The 19,892-nt window shown below is 40.6% G+C and overlaps 1 protein-coding gene, 1 long non-coding RNA gene and 2 pseudogenes across 3 annotated transcripts; 2 read left to right on the top strand and 2 right to left on the bottom strand.

The window, feature by feature from the left end:
• The first annotated feature begins 1,037 nt into the window (after nucleotides 1-1,037).
• chrna5 (cholinergic receptor, nicotinic, alpha 5) lies at nucleotides 1,038-14,029 on the top strand. 2 transcript variants are annotated; one of them, XM_071488656.1, is made up of 9 exons: nucleotides 1,038-1,244; nucleotides 1,626-1,763; nucleotides 4,309-4,460; nucleotides 4,637-4,681; nucleotides 5,509-5,618; nucleotides 6,035-6,212; nucleotides 6,301-6,996; nucleotides 7,150-7,199; nucleotides 13,935-14,029. In XM_071488656.1, exons 2-9 carry the CDS (start codon nucleotides 1,673-1,675, stop codon nucleotides 13,945-13,947), a joined length of 1,335 nt encoding a protein of 444 aa, XP_071344757.1. In that variant the 5' UTR covers nucleotides 1,038-1,244; nucleotides 1,626-1,672; the 3' UTR covers nucleotides 13,948-14,029. The 2 variants fall into 2 exon arrangements, with proteins under 2 accessions (XP_071344757.1, XP_071344756.1); XM_071488655.1 differs by lacking the exon at nucleotides 13,935-14,029 and having other exon boundaries at nucleotides 1,039-1,244; nucleotides 7,150-7,581.
• On the bottom strand, nucleotides 9,069-11,712 carry LOC139627659 (UDP-glucuronosyltransferase 2C1 pseudogene; annotated as a pseudogene).
• LOC139627661 (UDP-glucuronosyltransferase 2C1 pseudogene) lies at nucleotides 13,388-17,008 on the bottom strand (annotated as a pseudogene).
• Nucleotides 16,242-19,873, top strand: LOC139627668 (uncharacterized). The gene is made up of 5 exons (XR_011692605.1): nucleotides 16,242-17,070; nucleotides 18,545-18,648; nucleotides 18,825-18,869; nucleotides 19,195-19,306; nucleotides 19,460-19,873. It is a non-coding gene; the product is annotated as an uncharacterized lncRNA (long non-coding RNA).
• The last annotated feature ends 19 nt before the right edge of the window (nucleotides 19,874-19,892 follow it).

The raw sequence follows: 19,892 nt of genomic DNA on the forward strand, positions 1-19,892 counted from the left end.
AAGTCAAATATCGATCTTTTAACAATCGCAACGTAAGAAAAGGATGGTGGCGTTAGGTGTGTTGCTCCTGACATTGTTTACATTTCTCTCAGAGAAAAGATCAAAATGCTCCTGTGCTTTGTGCTGACACTTTATTTTCTAACTGCTAACTAGTACAGTAGGAATGTTTTTGTGTATTAGAATCAGTTTGATATCAGTAATTCTCTACTTTAAAAAGCTGCATGCTTTACATGAATATGTTATCGTATATATTTTGTTTATATTATTGTCATGACTGTTTAATTCATGTAATTAATATATTCACTATATAACGATTTTTTTATTCATGTTTACTGTACATATACAGTACATCTAAATTCAATATTTAAACAGTCTCTCTACTGGATGAGGTTTTCATGTCATGTTTTTTACCCTTTACCAGCTGTCAGTACTATGATTTTTCATTTTTCATTGTATTCGCTACAATATACAGTCGATGACACTGAACATTGTTTTAGCCTTACAATACTAAAAAAGGGAGCTTGTTGTGTTGAATCACCAAGAATGGTTTTAGTCTCATGACCTCTGAACCTTTACTCACCCAACACAATCTTCCATGTCTTAAAGCTTTTTTAAATGAATCGAGCATGATGTTTTGAAGGTCAGATTTTCAACTGCTAAATACTAAAAATTAAGTGAAAAAAAAGGATAGAAAACAGATATTGAGACACAACTGTTCAGCTGAATATTGATTTTTCCCCCCTTCCCATAGGCTCCAACATCTCTGGGTCCCACATTCAGCTGTTGCCATGGAAGCACACATATTTACACATCCAGAGAGACAGTAAGGAATGGGAGGAACAAAATATAGCATCACATATAGCTGTGGACACCAGGTAACAAACTGAAAATAGCAGCGGCAGAGCTGCCCTTGTCATTTCCTGATGCTGCTGTGGAGATGCATGGAGAGGGCGACTATCCCTGTCTGTGACTGGTGAACACAAGAATGCTTGGAGAGGGGGAAGAAGGTGGTGGTGGTGGTAGGGGGAAATGGGGCGGGCTCTCTGAAGGAGGAGGAGGAGGAGGAGAATGTGTTGCCTGTGCACAATTGGAGGCAGCAAGGAGGGAAGCAGCATCTGTATGAGACGAGAAAAAGAACCTGCATGGAATGGAGGAGCGCTAGAGCAGCACTGTCGCTGTGGTCAGGATACCCACCACCACCACTGCTGCTCTAACTGCGTGTTAATGGGAGAGACTCAGAGCAGGTATGTATACAGCATTTGCATGCTTTACTATGTGAAATGTGTTTATTACCTTGGAAAGGGATGGGTTTGCAAAGTGAGGGTAGAGTGCATTATTGGCTTGTGCAGGATGCTGTTCTGTATATTAGAGGTTTGTGATTATGAGACAGTTTGTTATTTAGGATGTATTTTTTTTGTTTGCTAGTTTGTTTTACAAAGCCTAGTCACTGAAATCTGTAACTGTGGTTGAATGTAGCTTTATCAAAGGCGAGCAGGGGTGGCTGCCTTGGGATTTGGACCCTTAACCTAAGGCATGAAGCCACACTCTGATAGCTCAGATGTATTCCCAGTGTACACAAAAGATACTGTTTTTAATAACCACTGTTTTTAATATTTATTTTCTAGCTCTGTGATGCCCGAGGGACAAGCTGTGCGCCGGTGCCACCTCTGATATGATGGTGAGAGCAGGGGGGGCAGCCACCTCTCTTTCACTGCTGCTGCTGCTGCCGTTGCTGTGCTGTTGCCACCTGTGCCATTCACTGCGTAAGTTTCCCAAGGACTGGGAATGCCTCCTCAAATTATCATGGTGGGATGGGATGACAGATGGCATAATCAGAGATAAGTTGGACTCTAGCGGATATGTAACCAAGAAACCAAAAAAGAAGATGTAGAAATTGCCAGATGGTCAGTGAAGAGTGAGGATAGCATGCCAAGTTAAGTCAGACAAAAGTATTGGTGTCAGAGTGACACCCTCTAAGGCTTGCACAGAACGTAAGTAAATTATCTAACTATTGAACAAACAAGACAGTTCTAACAGCTAGTATGTGAAAGACCACATAAACCACATAAACAACATCTATAATTTATCCTAAAAACTATAAAACCTTAAGACAAAAATTTACTGGGAGACAAATGGTGGACCTCGTCTTCATTTACCATTAGTTTGATTTTTCTTGGTTACATAATTCAAACTCATTAATGCAGAAAACCAGGAACAGTGAGCTTTTGGATGGACAGTAAAAATAGGAAATTTAAAGCACTTTGACTGACATGAGGTTTTCATATTTGTTCAGACACTTCTGAACTGGAGCTTTAAGAGAAATTTTCCTTTTCCTGTGTAATATTTATGCCTTTGATGTTGATGTGAATGCCGTCTACAAATCAGTAACTTGTATATAGGTACACTTTCTTTCTGTCAGTTATTGATCTTTTACATATTTTTCTGGTTGTACAAACATGTCATATTTAGGTTGATCTGAATGTAATCCTCATCATCTGTATGGTAGCATATCATACTCACATTACATATTCAATGTTTATTTTATATTAAGGATTGGCTTTTTTGACATGCTGCCCACTGCACCAGGCAGACAGCAGCAAGTACTAACCAAGGTCTCCTTGAAAATGCAGGAATGAGGTAACATATGAATTTTACTCAGATGCAGGTGTAAACTGCAGATTTACAGTTTTTTTAAATGAGCATTCCTTTTCCTTATAGGACATACTGTATGTAATCTTAGTGTTCCAGATACCTCTGACTCTATGATTATATTTATCATACTCTGAAACAGATTAATGTAGAATCCAGCAGACTCTGCAGCTTGCTTTTCAGCCAAGCAGGACGTTGGTGATAGCGGGGGAGAGGCTAAAGAGATGATGAATTTGCTGATTACAGGGTCATTGATTGAGGGTGTTGCAGCCTTGTCTATATTGATCCACACACACTGAAAGGGTGACACCATACATCTGTGGTCACTCCTGTGGTACATTTCCAGCCACATTCTCCATCTATAAATGAGTTTTATAACCGTGTCGGTGAATGATTTAAAGAGCAGAATGAAAGAAATTGTGTGTAATTCAAAAGTCAATAAATGATTTCAACTCTGTAGTGGAGTTCTGCTTCAGCAAAACAATGCTGCAGTTTGACTGGGATTCAAGCAGTCACTTTATGTTATGCTGTAAATAAACTTATAGTCTTTTACCTGCATTTAAGGGTACATATTTGGGATGCATGTATGCACAAAAAAAAAAAAAAAGTTTAATGCTGTTTATTTTCATATATTTGCAGATGAAGCTCAAGTGGTCAAACACTTAAAATGAATTGGCATCATATGTTTTTTCTGGGCTTTCTGTCTTTTTTCCGGAATTTAAATATATTTATTTGTATAAAATAATATTCCAAAATCCATTAGCATCTGTAAGCAGTGATTTAATAAAAAACAAACAAAACAAAAACCAAAACAAAACATGCACCTTCAGTTGAGTTTGCCTGCATTATTAACAAACACTGACACATACGAATCACAGTGCAAGACACAAGTGTATCAGTTTCTTGCCGTGGTGAATGAAGGAAGGGCATACAGTAAATAAGAAGTGGTCAAAATCTCTGCAATGCTTTCCACAATCATATGCAAAAATCACTTTGTTGCTATACAATTCCTCAGAACACCTGTGTGCAATACATTGTTTCTGAAGTGCTTTTTCACTGAACTACTGTTTGCAGCTATCCTCTGGAAATAATAACAAGTGACAACATAAACATGAGACTGGAAATCCTGTGAGACTCTAGTATATACTGTATACAAAGAAAACAGCAGTATGTTCAAATATGTTGGCTCTATAAGGGAGATGTGCAGCCAAATGATATAGAAACATACCAAACACTGAACATTCTCCAATCACGACTGCTTCGTTCAGTATTATCTTTTTTGTGATAATGGCTCAATGACAGAAAAACTGAAAAATGGACGCCTTCCACAGTATCTCTGATATCCAATAAGGATTCTCCACTGTATATTCAAATTTGGGTCTCAGACGAAGCTTTGATTTCTCTGTTTGTTGAAATCAAAGCTTTCCCACAGAGGTCATATCCAGAAATATGAGACATAAATACTGTGGTAAGGTCAGAGAGGTGAAGGCTGTGCTGTTTGAGAGCAATGCCAGAAACAGAACTGGAAATAGAGTAATTATCAATCATGGAATCTGAGCCTACTGAATAAATCAAAGCTACTGTTGTTTCACCTACAAATTAATATCAACTCATAATTTTCTCATAATATCAACTCACTCGTCTTTTCAAACCTTTTAGGCATCCCAAAGCTCTCGTCTTATGCAAAAGCAGAGGACAAGCTGTTCAAATATCTCTTTGGAAACTACCAGAAATGGGTTCGTCCAGTGGAATACCTAAACCAGACCATCTGCGTGAAGTTTGGTCTGGCCATCTCCCAGCTAGTTGATGTGGTGAGGATAGAAAAGCACTCATCATTGATATTGTTTATGGATGTCTGTTAACTGCATGAATGTAAAACATAATAGGGCTGAAAGATGCTATTTAAATTATTGCTCTATAAAAATGCCCCAACTCAGCTACTTTTCAAATTAAAGCTTTAACTTTGATTATTGTTTTACCGTTCTAGGACGAGAAAAACCAGCTGATGACAACCAATGTGTGGATGAAACAGGTAAGTAGAGCTATACATCTAACATTTCACCATCATCAGTAAATATGCAGGTAACGTTGTTGAAGCATGGCTGTTGATGTTACTTTATGGCAGTGGAAATACTTTAACAAAGTCTGGCTTACATGGCATTTAGAACAACCAGTCGGCCTCTGCTCACCCCTCTTTAATCTGGTCTGGTGGCATTGCACTGACAGTTCTCATCTATATGAGTCCTTTCGGCCCTCTGCCCACGCATCTGCTGCATCTCCGCTGCTCCTGTCAGCCTTATTCATGGTCTTGGGTGTCCTGCCTGTCATGCATCTTATGAATTATCCCCACAGACCAGGCTCTGCTGTTCAGGTCGGCCGCTCCCTTTCACAGTGATGGATTGTATCATGCAAAAAGGGTGATGGAAGGGCAGTGGCCACAGACGTCATTTGCAAAGTGAAAATAATATCTCTTTCATTTCCTTCCCCCTTTAATTTTTTTTTCATCTTATCCAGACCATTCTATCACAAAGTACTTACTATGTGTGGCATGTCTAAGCCAAATCAGATAGATTTGATATTAAAGGTACTAGTAGGTGGATTTTGTTATCAAAGAGCCAGGCTAGCTGTTTCCCACTGTTTGCAGTATTTGTGTGAAGCTAAGTTAGCTGGCCTGTAGTGGTAGCTTAATTTTTAGTGGTCAGACATGTGATCAGCCTTTTCAGCTAACTCTTTAGAGAGCAAGTAAGTACCTTTACCAAAGTAAGTACATTTACCAAAATGTCAAACTTTCCTTTAAAGGCCCTATTTGTAGATTTTTATGTTGAGTTTTCACAGAATTTCCATTTTTCCTGTATGTAGGAGTGGACTGACATGAAACTCAGATGGGACCCTGATGACTATCTGGGCATCACAACTATCCGAGTACCCTCTGACAGGCTCTGGCTTCCTGACGTTGTACTGTATGATAAGTATGTTCCACTACGCATGGGAAGGAAATTACATGGATGTCATATGGATACTTTTTATACTTTCCAAATTCAACATGATAGTCATGACCATACTGATATGCAGACAGTACTGTGTCAAAAAATAGGATTTCAAAGGACTACCTACTTTGCAGTCATGTTAAGCTTAAAGAGATGGTTCGGGTTAGTAAATGGGGTTGTGGTTGAGGTACTTCAGTACACATAATACATGTCGGTGGATTACCTGTAGTAGATTTGGATTGGCGCCCTGCCAGTTTGGAAAAGCTGACAGGAGTACTGGCACAGAAGCGAAGTGTGGATGGGGCCAGCTTTTTTTTTATTATTTTACTATTGAACTACTGTATTCCCACACATTAGCACACCTACAATGTGCACTGTATTACTGTATCTTTCAACAGTTCAGATGGCCGTTTTGAAGGAACTGTCACCAAAGCTGTTGTAAAGTATGATGGAACTATATCATGGACACCACCAGCCAATTACAAGTCAGCCTGCACCATCGACGTCACCTTCTTCCCATTTGACCTCCAGAACTGTTCCATGAAGTTTGGGTCTTGGACGTATGATGGCTCCCAGGTGACTCTCGTCTCCACACTTTGTGTATAGCGCATTTACGTCAATAATGACTGGTGATTGACATGACATTGCCCTCTTTATTTAACAGGTGGACATAATTCTTGAGGACTTCCACGTGGACAAGCAGGACTATTTTGACAATGGTGAATGGGAGATAGTAAAGGCCACAGGCAGCCGTGGTCTGAGGACAGACGGCAGCTCTTCCTACCCCACCATCACCTACTTCTTCATCATCCGCAGGTTGCCTCTTTTCTACACCCTCTTCCTCATCATCCCCTGCATTGGCCTGTCCTTCCTCACCATCCTTGTCTTCTACCTGCCCTCCAATGGCGGTGAGAAAATCTCTCTCTGCACCTCAGTGTTGGTGTCGCTCACTGTTTTCCTCCTGGTCATCGAGGAGATTATTCCGTCCTCCTCTAAAGCTATCCCTCTCATTGGGGAGTATCTGGTCTTCACAATGATCTTTGTCACGCTCTCCATCATTATCACTGTCTTTGCCATCAACATCCACCATCGCTCTTCTTCGACACATCATGGCATGGCACCATGGGTGAGGAAGATCTTCCTACATCGACTACCTAAGCTGCTGTGCATGCGCAGCCATGTGGACCGTTATGCCACAGCTGGAGTGGCTAGGACAAGAGGAGCAGTGGGACTGGGCATGATGAAGGACTCAGCACCTGAACTCACCCCCCTACTCTACACAAGACGTCACCTACAAGCAGCTTTGGAGTCTATTCGCTACATAACCATGCATGTGGTTAAAGAAAATGAGGTCAGAGAGGTGAGTTTGTTGGATTTTCTGTATTTGTACCTCCATAGGTAATAATAAAAACAGTAAATAGTGATATAAATAATAATTTTTGACCCCACACTGCATGTTAATCGTGTCTATATATATGTCCAGAGACTGACATGCGCTTCTTTTGTCTCACAGGTGGTACAAGACTGGAAGTTTGTAGCCCAGGTTCTGGATCGAATGTTTCTGTGGGCCTTCCTCCTGGTGTCGATCCTAGGCTCTGCTCTTCTCTTTATCCCAGTTATTTACAAATGGGCCAACATCATTGTCCCTAACCATGCTGGAAGTATCCTCTAAGAACCACACATGGGGGAAAACTAACCACAAATGGAGTCAAAGCACATTAATAGATGACCAGTGAGATATGGGCCTGCTCTACACAGTAAACTATAGCTGTGCCAGAGATCAAGCTGCAGATTTGAGGCCTAACTTGCTCACACAGGCATGTTTTTATTTTATAGCATTTCATTTAGTTTTAAAGAGATTCTGAATTCTGTATTTAGTTTATTTTAAAGATGAATGAAAATGAATGTACAACATAAACGAAAATTAAAAATTAATTCAACCATGCCCTATGTATTTTTGTATTTTTCTCGACGTCTCACTCATCGATAAATTTCAGTGCATTAATTTCACCTACTATACTTGCTGGAATCATAGATTAGAAATGTATTATTGGGGCTGGTAAAAAAAAAATAGCAGCAAGAGCATGTCCTCACAGGATCATTTGGGATAAACATCTCACTAACTGCCCTTATGTTTATACAGGTTACAGGACATAGTGATGAATTGAATTCATTTCATTTCAATAATTTATGTATCCCTGGAAAGGCAATTGCAAGGCTCACCACTCAGATAAGAGACACACAAACAATAGAAAGGAGAAGAAGTCCATTCTCATTTTACATACGACTCTCTCCGTCTATCCACTATCTATAATGTTTGGAAAGATGATTACTTAATCTGCGAGGCATAACGCAAATAAAAGTAATGGTTGAACTTTGTTTTTCTGTAATTTTAGTATCACAAATCACTGTTCAGCTGTGCATGAGAAAGAGGGGACTCTCTTGCTGGGGCTTGAATCTCTCAGGCAGCCTTTCCTTTCAGCTTGAGGACAAATCCTACATTCTCTGGCAAGGATGTGAGAGGAGTCCTGGTAACACTTCAGTACAGAAACACAGTGGGTCCAGGATGATTTTAGGCTACTGAGGTTTAGCACAAATACCTAGCTCCATCACAAGTGAAAAGTAGGTGTTATACGAATGAAATACTGAAACTGAAAAACTTATTTTCAGTCTTTCTCCTTTGCCAGAGAGCAGAACATGTGCTAGTCCTTCCAAGGTCCAGCTTGAGAAGGACTTACTGCAATTTCATGGTCTTAAAGTCACAGGTGTGAAGAAATTATAAAGTGTAGTAAAGGGGTTTCATGGTGTTTAACTGTTATGCAAATATTAGTGACAAAATTGAATGACTGCAAAACAATAACTTTGAAAACTGCATGATTATTTTCCTGTGTTACAAGTGTTTCGTTCCATGAAAGGTTGAGGTTGTGACAACATTGCAGTTTCCTAGTTTTATTGCATTTCCATAATTCATTCTCCCTCAGACAGCTACAGCTATGCATGTCTTGATGGTCTAAGCAGTTAGTTTTATTATGTGGTCTGCAATGCTTATGTGTGTGCACTGCTGTCTTCTGAAAAGTGACATTTTATTGAATAGCTGACATTTTACTTCAGCTGCCTAGAAAATGACTGTAAATGACTGAACAGCATAATCTGGTGGCTGGTAAAGGGATCAGCAAACCTTTATTTAGATATGTTTTTAATGCATGTATTTAAACAAAGCTAGAAATGTACATGATTTTAATTCAGTCTTCCAGTCAACATTCTTTTAATATTTTATTGACAACTTGAGGCCTTTTGTTGGAATATTTGCTTTTCATGTAGTTTTAACAGTATACAGAAAAATAGCAGCAGGCAGCAGAAGAAGCAGCAGACAGAAAAGCAGAGACAAAGCTGATTTCAAGTAAGTCTACTAATCATATGTTGCATTTGCTGTGAGTTTTCAGACTTTCGTTTTAAATAAGGTGTTAAAATGATGCATGCATACTGATAAATGAAATGACTCAGCTTTAGACAAAGTAATCAAACAGACTTCATTCAGAAAGTTGCCAGTCAAAACTGGCAGTTTGTTAGTGCAGTTATGTAGCATTACTCTTGCAGTCAACTCAAAGCACAGCTCAAACGTAAAACATCTGCTCTTTTACTATTCAACTGATCACAGTGAAACTGACTGTAATACATTAACCAGTGTGAAATTAAACAATGCGTCCTTCCTTATTAGTCAGATTTCATTTTTCTTTTCAAACACAATCTGAAGCATGACCATACTAACCCAACAAAACAGAACAAAAGAAATAGTGCAATTGTTAGCAAGAATAATATAACATCTAGAGAGTGGTAGGAATACCAGGGCAGTTTGTAGGACTCTGTCCTCAGGTGAGCTGCACCTTTGTGTCTCATGACAAACTCTATCCAGAAGAGGGCGTTGTCGAGCGGCTTCACTGGCTGATCTCTGTGCAGCCTGGAGAGTCTCTGCATGTTCATCCTGTAGGAGGGCTCAGTCAGGACTTCCTCTATGGCCTCCAGGAAGTTGTTGTCTTTGTCCACTGTAGCTAATGTAAGGATCTTAGCCCCTCCTCTCTCCCTCAGTCGCAGCAGATTGTCGTACTGGTCAAAAAACAAGGGTAGACCCACGACTGGGACTCCATGATAAATAGCTTCTTGAACTCCATTTGTTCCCCCATGAGCCACAAATAGTTTAATCTTTGGATGTCCTAGGAGGTCATTCTGTGGCATCCAGTCCACCAGTAAAGTGTTGTTGCCCAGAGTGGCTGGTCTGTCACCTTTATGCTTCCAGATGACTTTCTGGGGTAATTTAGCAAAAGCTGCAGCAATCTCATTTGTCATGTCAGCAGGAAGTTCACTCACAAAAGTCCCCAGAGACATGATGATGACTCCATGTTCTCCAGAACTCTGCACAAACTCCTCCAGGTGTTGAGGCAGAGGTTTTGCAGGTTTACACTGAAACCCTCCAATGTACACAACATTGGGCATGGTGGGACGTGGATACTCAAACACAAAGTCCACTCTCATCAGCCAAATGTCTGCATTTAGCATTAAGAGGTTAAAGTCATTATCAGGCCCAAGATATTTATCACATAATTTCTGGTATATTAATTTAACCACCAGGTTGTTTTGTGTTTGGGTTATTAGATGCAAAACCATGTTTTTAACTCTTTGAAAAAAGCTCATCTTATCAGTGTTGCCAGATCCTGTTATAGGAATATAAGATATAGGTGAAGGAGCAATAGCGAGATGACCTTCTCCAGCTATCAGCCAGCGAACATTATAAACCAACGGAAGGTTCAGATATTTGGCCAAGATTATTCCACCTCCCCAGCAGGGGTCAGTGAGCACCAGGTCAAATTTGCTGTCCTTCAGGTTTCTCATCAACTCTTGGTCACCAAGCATCACTGATACAAATTCACCCACAGCTTCATGAGCTTCAACAAATGTACCAAACATTCCTACAGTAAAGTGGAGGAATTTTGTCAAGGGAAGAGACCCCCTTTCAAATTCAATCCCCTCAGAAACGATTTTTGTGATGAAGTCCTGATCTAAGCTCCTCTCCACTTGAACTGTGATGGTGTTATAATAAGGGTTGTTATCCTTGATATACCAGCTTTTGCTGGAACGCAGAATAGTTATATTGTGTCCTCCTGAGTGCAAAGCTTTAAGCAGGATATCCATGTTTATCCAGTGGCTGCCTTCAATAGGAAGGACTAAGATGTTTCCAGCTTGACAGGCTCCGGGAATGAGGATGAGCAGCAGCAAAGTGCTGCAGCAATAGATCAGCCTCATCTGAAATGGAAACAACGGGTAACCGAGGTGAAACACATATCATTACAGTGGGAATGAATTGTGATCATGTCAAACCAACTCAACACAAAGTTTCAGTTCCTGCAATGGTAAGATAGGCGTGGCTCAGTATATCTGGCGTTTCCTGCTTTAATTATCACTGCAACTTATTTTTTCTTTTTCTTACATCAGCTCACGGTTTGAAATCAGTTTCTCAGACAATTTCCTCGCTTTGGTAAAAGCCAATTCTTTGGATGGAGCAGAGTTGAAGTGTTTAGAGGAGTTGAGCCTGCAGTTGATGTACAGCCTATTATGTCTGACTGCAGCTTTAAACTGCTGATTCGATCGATATTAAAGCTCATTGTCATGACTCTGTAGAAGTACAGCCATACAGTAGGCCTATACCAGCATGTCTACTGTCAAATACTCTAAAAACAGCGGATTCACCCGGGTTTTGTATTTGCATCAATGTCGAGTGAAGCCGATCGGAGCCGGAGCCGTGTTTACTGCAGTAAAATGACCTGGGTGTGAATGCCGACTGAACCCTTTTCTATTGACGACAAATGTCATTACTTTGTGCAAGCCATACAGTAGGCCTATACCAGCATGTCTACTGTCAAACACTCTAAACACAAAGTTACTTACTGTACAGTCACGGTATGCCAGCTTTGTGCAGCGCCTGTTCCCACAAGTTCAGAAGGGTATGCAACCCCCAGGGGAGGAGCTGAAGCACACGGTCTGGTCCAGTCCTGATGGGGGAAAGGTAGCGGCTGGATCTGCGTGTAAATGTGTTCGATAAGGAAGGTTCAAAGGTCATTGATAAGGTTACTGTTTGATGAGTCCATCAACATTTAGAAGCACTGGGATGTAATGTGCTGGTCATTCAATAATACGTTCATGAGCGATCTCAGAGTGCAAGCTTTGCAGTAATAAGTGTTTTATTCATTCATTCCTTCTCATTTACGTAATATGTCAGTTTATTTAACCACGACCCTGACCTCAACAGACGACAGAGAAGACGAGCCTGTCTGCGGTTAACAAAGAATTACACCAATGACTACACGTGTAATGTAATTGAAGCTGTGCTCATATCAGTTTGCAACAATTGCTGGAGTTGACATCAGGGCAGTACTTGAATTTGAATCCCCTTGTCTTCAGTCACTTATGCAGCCTATATAGCTTTTAGATGTAATTGAGTTACAAACAAAAACAACTTGTTGCTGCCTTACTGTATAATTGTGATGAAGAATACCTTATGTAGCAGGCTATTTGTGCAATAGCATCATCAAACTACTGAGATAACGTGATCCCAAAGTCTTTTAACAATCGCAACGTAAGAAAAGGATGGTGGCGTTAGGTGTGCTGCTCCTGACATTGTTTACACCCCCTGTCGCTGTGGTCAGGATACCCACCACCACCACTGCTGCTCTGACTGCGTGTTAATGGGAGAGACTCAGAGCAGGTATGTATACAGCATTTGCATGCTTTACTATGTGAAATGTGTTTATTACCTTGGAAAGGGATGGGTTTGCAAAGTGAGGGTAGAGTGCATTATTGGCTTGTGCAGGATGCTGTTCTGCATATTAGAGGTTTGTGATTATGAGACAGTTTGTTATTTAGGATGTATTTTTTTTGTTTGCTAGTTTGTTTTACAAAGCCTAGTCACTGAAATCTGTAACTGTGGTTGAATGTAGCTTTATCAAAGGCGAGCAGGGGTGGCTGCCTTGGGATTTGGACCCTTAACCTAAGGCATGAAGCCACACTCTGATAGCTCAGATGTATTCCCAGTGTACACAAAAGATACTGTTTTTAATAACCACTGTTTTTAATATTTATTTTCTAGCTCTGTGATGCCCGAGGGACAAGCTGTGCGCCGGTGCCACCTCTGATATCATGGTGAGAGCAGGGGGGGCAGCCACCTCTCTTTCACTGCTGCTGCTGCTGCCGTTGCTGTGCTGTTGCCACCTGTGCCATTCACTGCGTAAGTTTCCCAAGGACTGGGAATGCCTCCTCAAATTATCATGGTGGGATGGGATGACAGATGGCATAATCAGAGATAAGTTGGACTCTAGCGGATATGTAACCAAGAAACCAAAAAAGAAGATGTAGAACTTGCCAGATGGTCAGTGAAGAGTGAGGATAGCATGCCAAGTCATATTTGTTCATTTTCAGACACTTCTGAACTGGAGCTTTAAGAGAGAGTTTCCTTTTCATGTGCAATATTTATGCCTTTGATGTTGATGTGAATGCCGTCTACAAATCAGTAACTTGTAATTACGAAAAAATCCTGGTATGTGATAATTGCAGCATGAAGCATTCAGGTGTGCATAATGTAAATATGGTCAGGTGATTGCAGTAACCTCAGAGAGAAATGACAGGGAAGGTTAGGAGAGTAGATGCAACACAGAGGTAGACTGTGTGAACAAGCTGAAGAGGAGTCAAGACAGCAGCCATGACAGTGTGTATATATTGGTGTATTTATTGGTATGCATGTATATAGGTACACTTTCTTTCTGTCAGTTATTGATCTTTTACATATTTTTCTGGTTGTACAAACATGTCATATTTAGGTTGATCTGAATGTAATCCTCATCATCTGTATGGTAGCATATCATACTCACATTACATATTCAATGTTTATTTTATATTAAGGATTGGCTTTTTTGACATGCTGCCCACTGCACCAGGCAGACAGCAGCAAGTACTAACCAAGGTCTCCTTGAAAATGCAGGAATGAGGTAACATGAATTTTACTCAGTTGCAGGTGTAAACTGCAGATTTACAGTTTTTTTAAATGAGCATTCCTTTTCCTTATAGGACATACTGTATGTAATCTTAGTGTTCCAGATACCTCTGACTCTATGATTATATTTATCATACTCTGAAACAGATTAATGTAGAATCCAGCAGACTCTGCAGCTTGCTTTTCAGCCAAGCAGGACGTTGGTGATAGCGGGGGAGAGGCTAAAGAGATACCGATTACCGTTCTAGGATGAGGATGAGTTCTTGGGTGTAAAAGTAATGGTTCAACTTTGTTTTTCTGTAATTTTAGTATCACAAATCACTGTTCAGCTGTGCATGAGAAAGAGGGGACTCTCTTGCTGGGGCTTGAATCTCTCAGGCAGCCTTTCCTTTCAGCTTGAGGACAAATTCTGCATTCTCTGGCAGGGATGTGAGAGGAGTCCTGGTAACACTTCAGTACAGAAACACAGTGGGTCCAGGATGATTTTAGGCTACTGAGGTTTAGCACAAATACCTAGCTCCATCACAAGTGAAAAGTAGGTGTTATACGAATGAAATACTGAAACTGAAAAACTTATTTTCAGTCTTTCTCCTTTGCCAGAAAGCAGAACATGTGCTAGTCCTTCCAAGGTCCAGCTTGAGAAGGACTTACTGCAATTTCATGGTCTTAAAGTCACAGGTGTGAGGAAATTATAAAGTGTAGTAAAGGGGTTTCATGGTGTTTAACTGTTATGCAAATATTAGTGACAAAATTGAATGACTGCAAAACAATAACTTTGAAAACTGCATGATTATTTTCCTATGTTACAAGTATTTAGTTACATGAAAGGTTGAGGTTGTGACAACATTGCAGTTAGCATTACTCTTGCAGTCAACTCAAAGCACAGCTCAAACGTAAAACATCCACTTTTTTACTATTCAACTGATCACAGTGAAACTGACTGTAATACATTAACCAGTGTGAAATTAAACAATGCGTCCTTCCTTATTAGTCAGATTTCATTTTTCTTTTCAAACACAATCTGAAGCATGACCATACTAACCCAACAAAACAGAACAAAAGAAATAGTGCAATTGTTAGCAAAAACAATATAACATCTAGAGAGTGGTAGGAATACCAGGGCAGTTTGTAGGACTCTGTCCTCAGGTGAGCTGCACCTTTGTGTCTCATGACAAACTCTATCCAGAAGAGGGCGTTGTCGAGCGGCTTCACTGGCTGATCTCTATGCAGCCTGGAGAGTCTCTGCATGTTCATCCTGTAGGAGGGCTCAGTCAGGACTTCCTCTATGGCCTCCAGGAAGTTGTTGTCTTTGTCCACTGTAGCTAATGTAAGGATCTTAGCCCCTCCTCTCTCCCTCAGTCGCAGCAGATTGTCGTACTGGTCAAAAAACAGGGGTAGACCCACGACTGGGACTCCATGATAAATAGCTTCTTGAACTCCATTTGTTCCCCCATGAGCCACGAATAGTTTAATCTTTGGATGTCCTAGGAGGTCATTCTGTGGCATCCAGTCCACCAGTAAAGTGTTGTTGCCCAGAGTGGCTGGTCTGTCACCTTTATGCTTCCAGATGACTTTCTGGGGTAATTTAGCAAAAGCTGCAGCGATCTCATTTGTCATGTCAGCAGGAAGTTCACTCACAAAAGTCCCCAGAGACATGATGATGACTCCATGTTCTCCAGAACTCTGCACAAACTCCTCCAGGTGTTGAGGCAGAGGTTTTGCAGGTTTACACTGAAACCCTCCAATGTACACAACATTGGGCATGGTGGGACGTGGATACTCAAACACAAAGTCCGCCCTCATCAGCCAAATGTCTGCATTTAGCATTAAGAGTTTAAAGTCATTATCAGGCCCAAGATATTTATCACATAATTTCTGGTATATTAATTTAACCACCAGGTTGTTTTGTGTTTGGGTTATTAGATGCAAAACCATGTTTTTAACTCTTTGAAAAAAGCTCATCTTATCAGTGTTGCCAGATCCTGTTATAGGAATATAAGATATAGGTGAAGGAGCAATAGCGAGATGACCTTCTCCAGCTATCAGCCAGCGAACATTATAAACCAACGGAAGGTTCAGATATTTGGCCAAGATTATTCCACCTCCCCAGCAGGGGTCAGTGAGCACCAGGTCAAATTTGCTGTTCTTCAGGTTTCTCATCAACTCTTGGTCATCAAGCATCACTGATACAAATTCACCCACAGCTTCATGAGCTTCAACAAATGTACCAAACATTCCTACAGTCAAGTGGAGGAAATTTGTCAAGGGAAGAGACCCCCTTTCAAATTCGATGATCTCAGAAATCATTTTTGTGATGAGCTCCCGACCATAGCTCCTCTCCACTTGAACTGTGATGGTGTTATAATAAGGGTTGTTATCCTTGATATACCAGCTTTTGCTGGAACGCAGAATAGTTATATTGTGTCCTCTTGAGTGCAAAGCTTTAAGCAGGACATCCATGTTTATCCAGTGGCTGCCTTCAGTAGGAAAGACTAAGATGTTTCCAGCTTGACAGGCTCCGGGAATGAGGATGAGCAGCAGCAAAGTGCTGCAGCAATAGATCAGCCTCATCTGAAATGGAAACAACGGGTAACCGAGGTGAAACACATATCATTACAGTGGGAATGAATTGTGATCATGTCAAACCAACTCAACACAAAGTTTCAGTTCCTGCAATTGTAAGATAGGCGTGGCTCAGTATATCTGGCGTTTCCTGCTTTAATTATCACTGCAACTTATTTTTTCTTCTTTTTCTTACATCAGCTCACGGTTTGAAATCAGTTTCTCAGACAATTTCCTCGCTTTGGTAAAAGCCAATTCTTTGGATGGAGCAGAGTTGAAGTGTTTAGAGGAGTTGAGCCTGCAGTCGATGTACAGCCTATTATGTCTGACTGCAGCTTTAAACTGCTGATTCAATCAATATTAAAGCTCATTGTCATGACTCTGTAGAAGTACAGCCATACAGTAGGCCTATACCAGCATGTCTACTGTCAAATACTCTAAAAACAGCGGATTCACCCGGGTTTTGTATTTGCATCAATGTCGATTGAAGCCGATCGGAGCCGGAGCCGTGTTTACTGCAGTAAAATGACCTGGGTGTGAATGCCGACTGAACCCTTTTCTATTGACGACAAAAGCCCGATGTAAGCGGCTCTTAACTGTTTTTTTGACGAGTGGAAACGGGGCTTTACTTACCGTGGTCTGGTGTGTGTTGTTACTACACTCAGACACGGTATGCCAGCTTTGTGCAGCGCCTGTTCCCACAAGTCCGGAGGGTTATGCAACCCCCAGGGGAGGAGCTGAAGCACACGTCCGGATGCATTTATCTTTCCAGTCCTAACGATCAAATATCGATCTTTTAACAATCGCAACGTAAGAAAAGGATGGTGGCGTTAGGTGTGTTGCTCCTGACATTGTTTACATTTCTCTCAGAGAAAAGATCAAAATGCTCCTGTGCTTTGTGCTGACACTTTATTTTCTAACTGCTAACTAGTACAGTAGGAATGTTTTTGTGTATTAGAATCAGTTTGATATCAGTAATTCTCTACTTTAAAAAGCTGCATGCTTTACATGAATATGTTATCGTATATATTTTGTTTATATTATTGTCATGACTGTTTAATTCATGTAATTAATATATTCACTATATAACGATTTTTTTATTCATGTTTACTGTACATATACAGTACATCTAAATTCAATATTTAAACAGTCTCTCTACTGGATGAGGTTTTCATGTCATGTTTTTTACCCTTTACCAGCTGTCAGTACAATGATTTTTCATTTTTCATTGTATTCGCTACAATATGCAGTAGATGACACTGAACATTGTTTTAGCCTTACAATACTAAAAAAGGGAGCTTGTTGTGTTGAATCACCAAGAATGGTTTTAGTCTCATGACCTTTGAACCTTTACTCACCCAACACAATCTTCCATGTCTTAAAGCTTTTTTAAATGAATCAAGCATGACGTTTTGAAGGTCAGATTTTCAACTGCTAAATACTAAAAAATGAAGATATTCAGAAACTACTGGACACACATATTTACACATTCAGAGAGGGCGACTATCCCTGTCTGTGACTGGTGAACACAAGAATGCTTGGTGAGGGGGAAGAAGGTGGTGGTGGTGGTGGTAGGGGGAAATGGGGCGGGCTCTCTGAAGGAGGAGGAGGAGGAAAATCACCTTGTTGTTATACAATTCCTCAGAACACCTGTGTGCAATACATTGTTTCTGAAGTGCTTTTTCACTGAACTACTGTTTGCAGCTATCCTCTGGAAATAATAACAACATAAACATGAGACTGGAAATCCTGTGAGACTCTAGTATATACTGTATACATTGAGCTAGACAGAATACAGCACTGAAAGAAAACAGCAATATGTTCAAATATATTGGCTCTATAAGGGAGATGTGCAGCCAAATGATACAGAAACATACCAAACACTGAACATTCTCCAATCACGACTGCTTCGTTCAGTATTATCTTTTTTTGTGATAATGGTTAGTGGGAAAAAAAAAAAAAACTGAATGATGGACGCCTGCTACAGTATCTGTGATATCGGATAAGGATTCTCCACTGTATATTCAAATGTGTTTCTTGGTTGAAGCTTTGATTTCTCTGTTTGTTGAAATCAAAGCTTTCCCACAGAGGTCATATCCAGAAACGTGAGACATAAACACTGTGGTAAGGTCAGAGAGGTGAAGGCTGTGCTGTTTGAGAGCAATGCCAGAAACAGAACTGGAAATAGAGTAATTATCAATCATGGAGCCTGAGCCTACTGAATAAATCAAAGCTACTGTTGTTTCACCTACAAGTTAATGTGAACTCATAATTTTTCTTGACTGTCTCGTCTTTTCAAACCTTTTAGGCATCCCAAAACTCTCATCTTATGCAAAAGCAGAGGACAAGCTGTTGGAAACTACCAGAAATGGGTTCGTCCAGTGGAATACCTAAACCAGACTAGTTGATGTGGTGAGGATAGAAAAGCACTCATCATTGATATTGTTTATGGATGTCTGTTAACTACATGAATGTAAAACATAATAGGGCTGAAAGATAATATTTAAATTATTGCTCTATAAAAATGCCCCAACTCAGCTACTTTTCAAATTAAAGCTTTAACTTTGATTATTGTTTTACCGTTCTAGGACGAGAAAAACCAGCTGATGACAACCAATGTGTGGATGAAACAGGTAAGTAGAGCTATACATCTAACATTTCACCATCATCAGTAAATATGCAGGTAATGTTGTTGAAGCATGGCTGTTGATGTTACTTTATGGCAGTGGAAATACTTTAACAAAGTCTGGCTTACATGGCATTTAGAACAACCAGTCGGCCTCTGCTCACCCCTCTTTAATCTGGTCTGGTGGCATTGCACTGACAGTTCTCATCTATATGAGTCCTTTCGGCCCTCTGCCCACGCATCTGCTGCATCTCCGCTGCTCCTGTCAGCCTTATTCATGGTCTTGGCTGTCCTGTCTGTCATGCATCTTATGAATTATCCCCACAAACCAGGCTCTGCCGTTCAGGTCGGCTGCTCCTCTACACACGACGTCACCTACAAGCAGCTTTGGAGTCTATTCGCTACATAACCATGCATGTGGTTAAAGAAAATGAGGTCAGAGAGGTGAGTTTGTTGGATTTTCTGTATTTGTACCTCCATAGGTAATAATAAAAACAGTAAATAGTGATATAAATAATAATTTTTGACCCCACACTGTCTGTTAATCGTGTCTATATATATGTCCAGAGACTGACATGCGCTTCTTTTGTCTCACAGGTGGTACAAGACTGGAAGTTTGTAGCCCAGGTTCTGGATCGAATGTTTCTGTGGGCCTTCCTCCTGGTGTCGATCCTAGGCTCTGCTCTTCTCTTTATCCCAGTTATTTACAAATGGGCCAACATCATTGTCCCTAACCATGCTGGAAGTATCCTCTAAGAACCACACATGGGGGAAAACTAACCACAAATGGAGTCAAAGCACATTAATAGATGACCAGTGAGATATGGGCCTGCTCTACACAGTAAACTACAGTATAGCTGTGCCAGAGATCAAGCTGCAGATTTGAGGCCTAACTTGCTCACACAGGGCTCACATCCAGGTATGGTGAGCCCAGACACAAATACCTGCTATGGCTATGACTAACATATAAATAAAATAATACTAGAATTTCAGTCAACTCAAAACACATGAGCGCAGCTCAGCACAGCTG

This window comes from Trachinotus anak, unplaced genomic scaffold (assembly GCF_046630095.1).
Source record: "Trachinotus anak isolate AG129_WGS33_773 ecotype Australia unplaced genomic scaffold, CSIRO_AGI_Tana_v1 ptg000011l, whole genome shotgun sequence".
In the NCBI taxonomy this organism is placed as follows: Eukaryota; Metazoa; Chordata; class Actinopteri; order Carangiformes; family Carangidae; genus Trachinotus; species Trachinotus anak.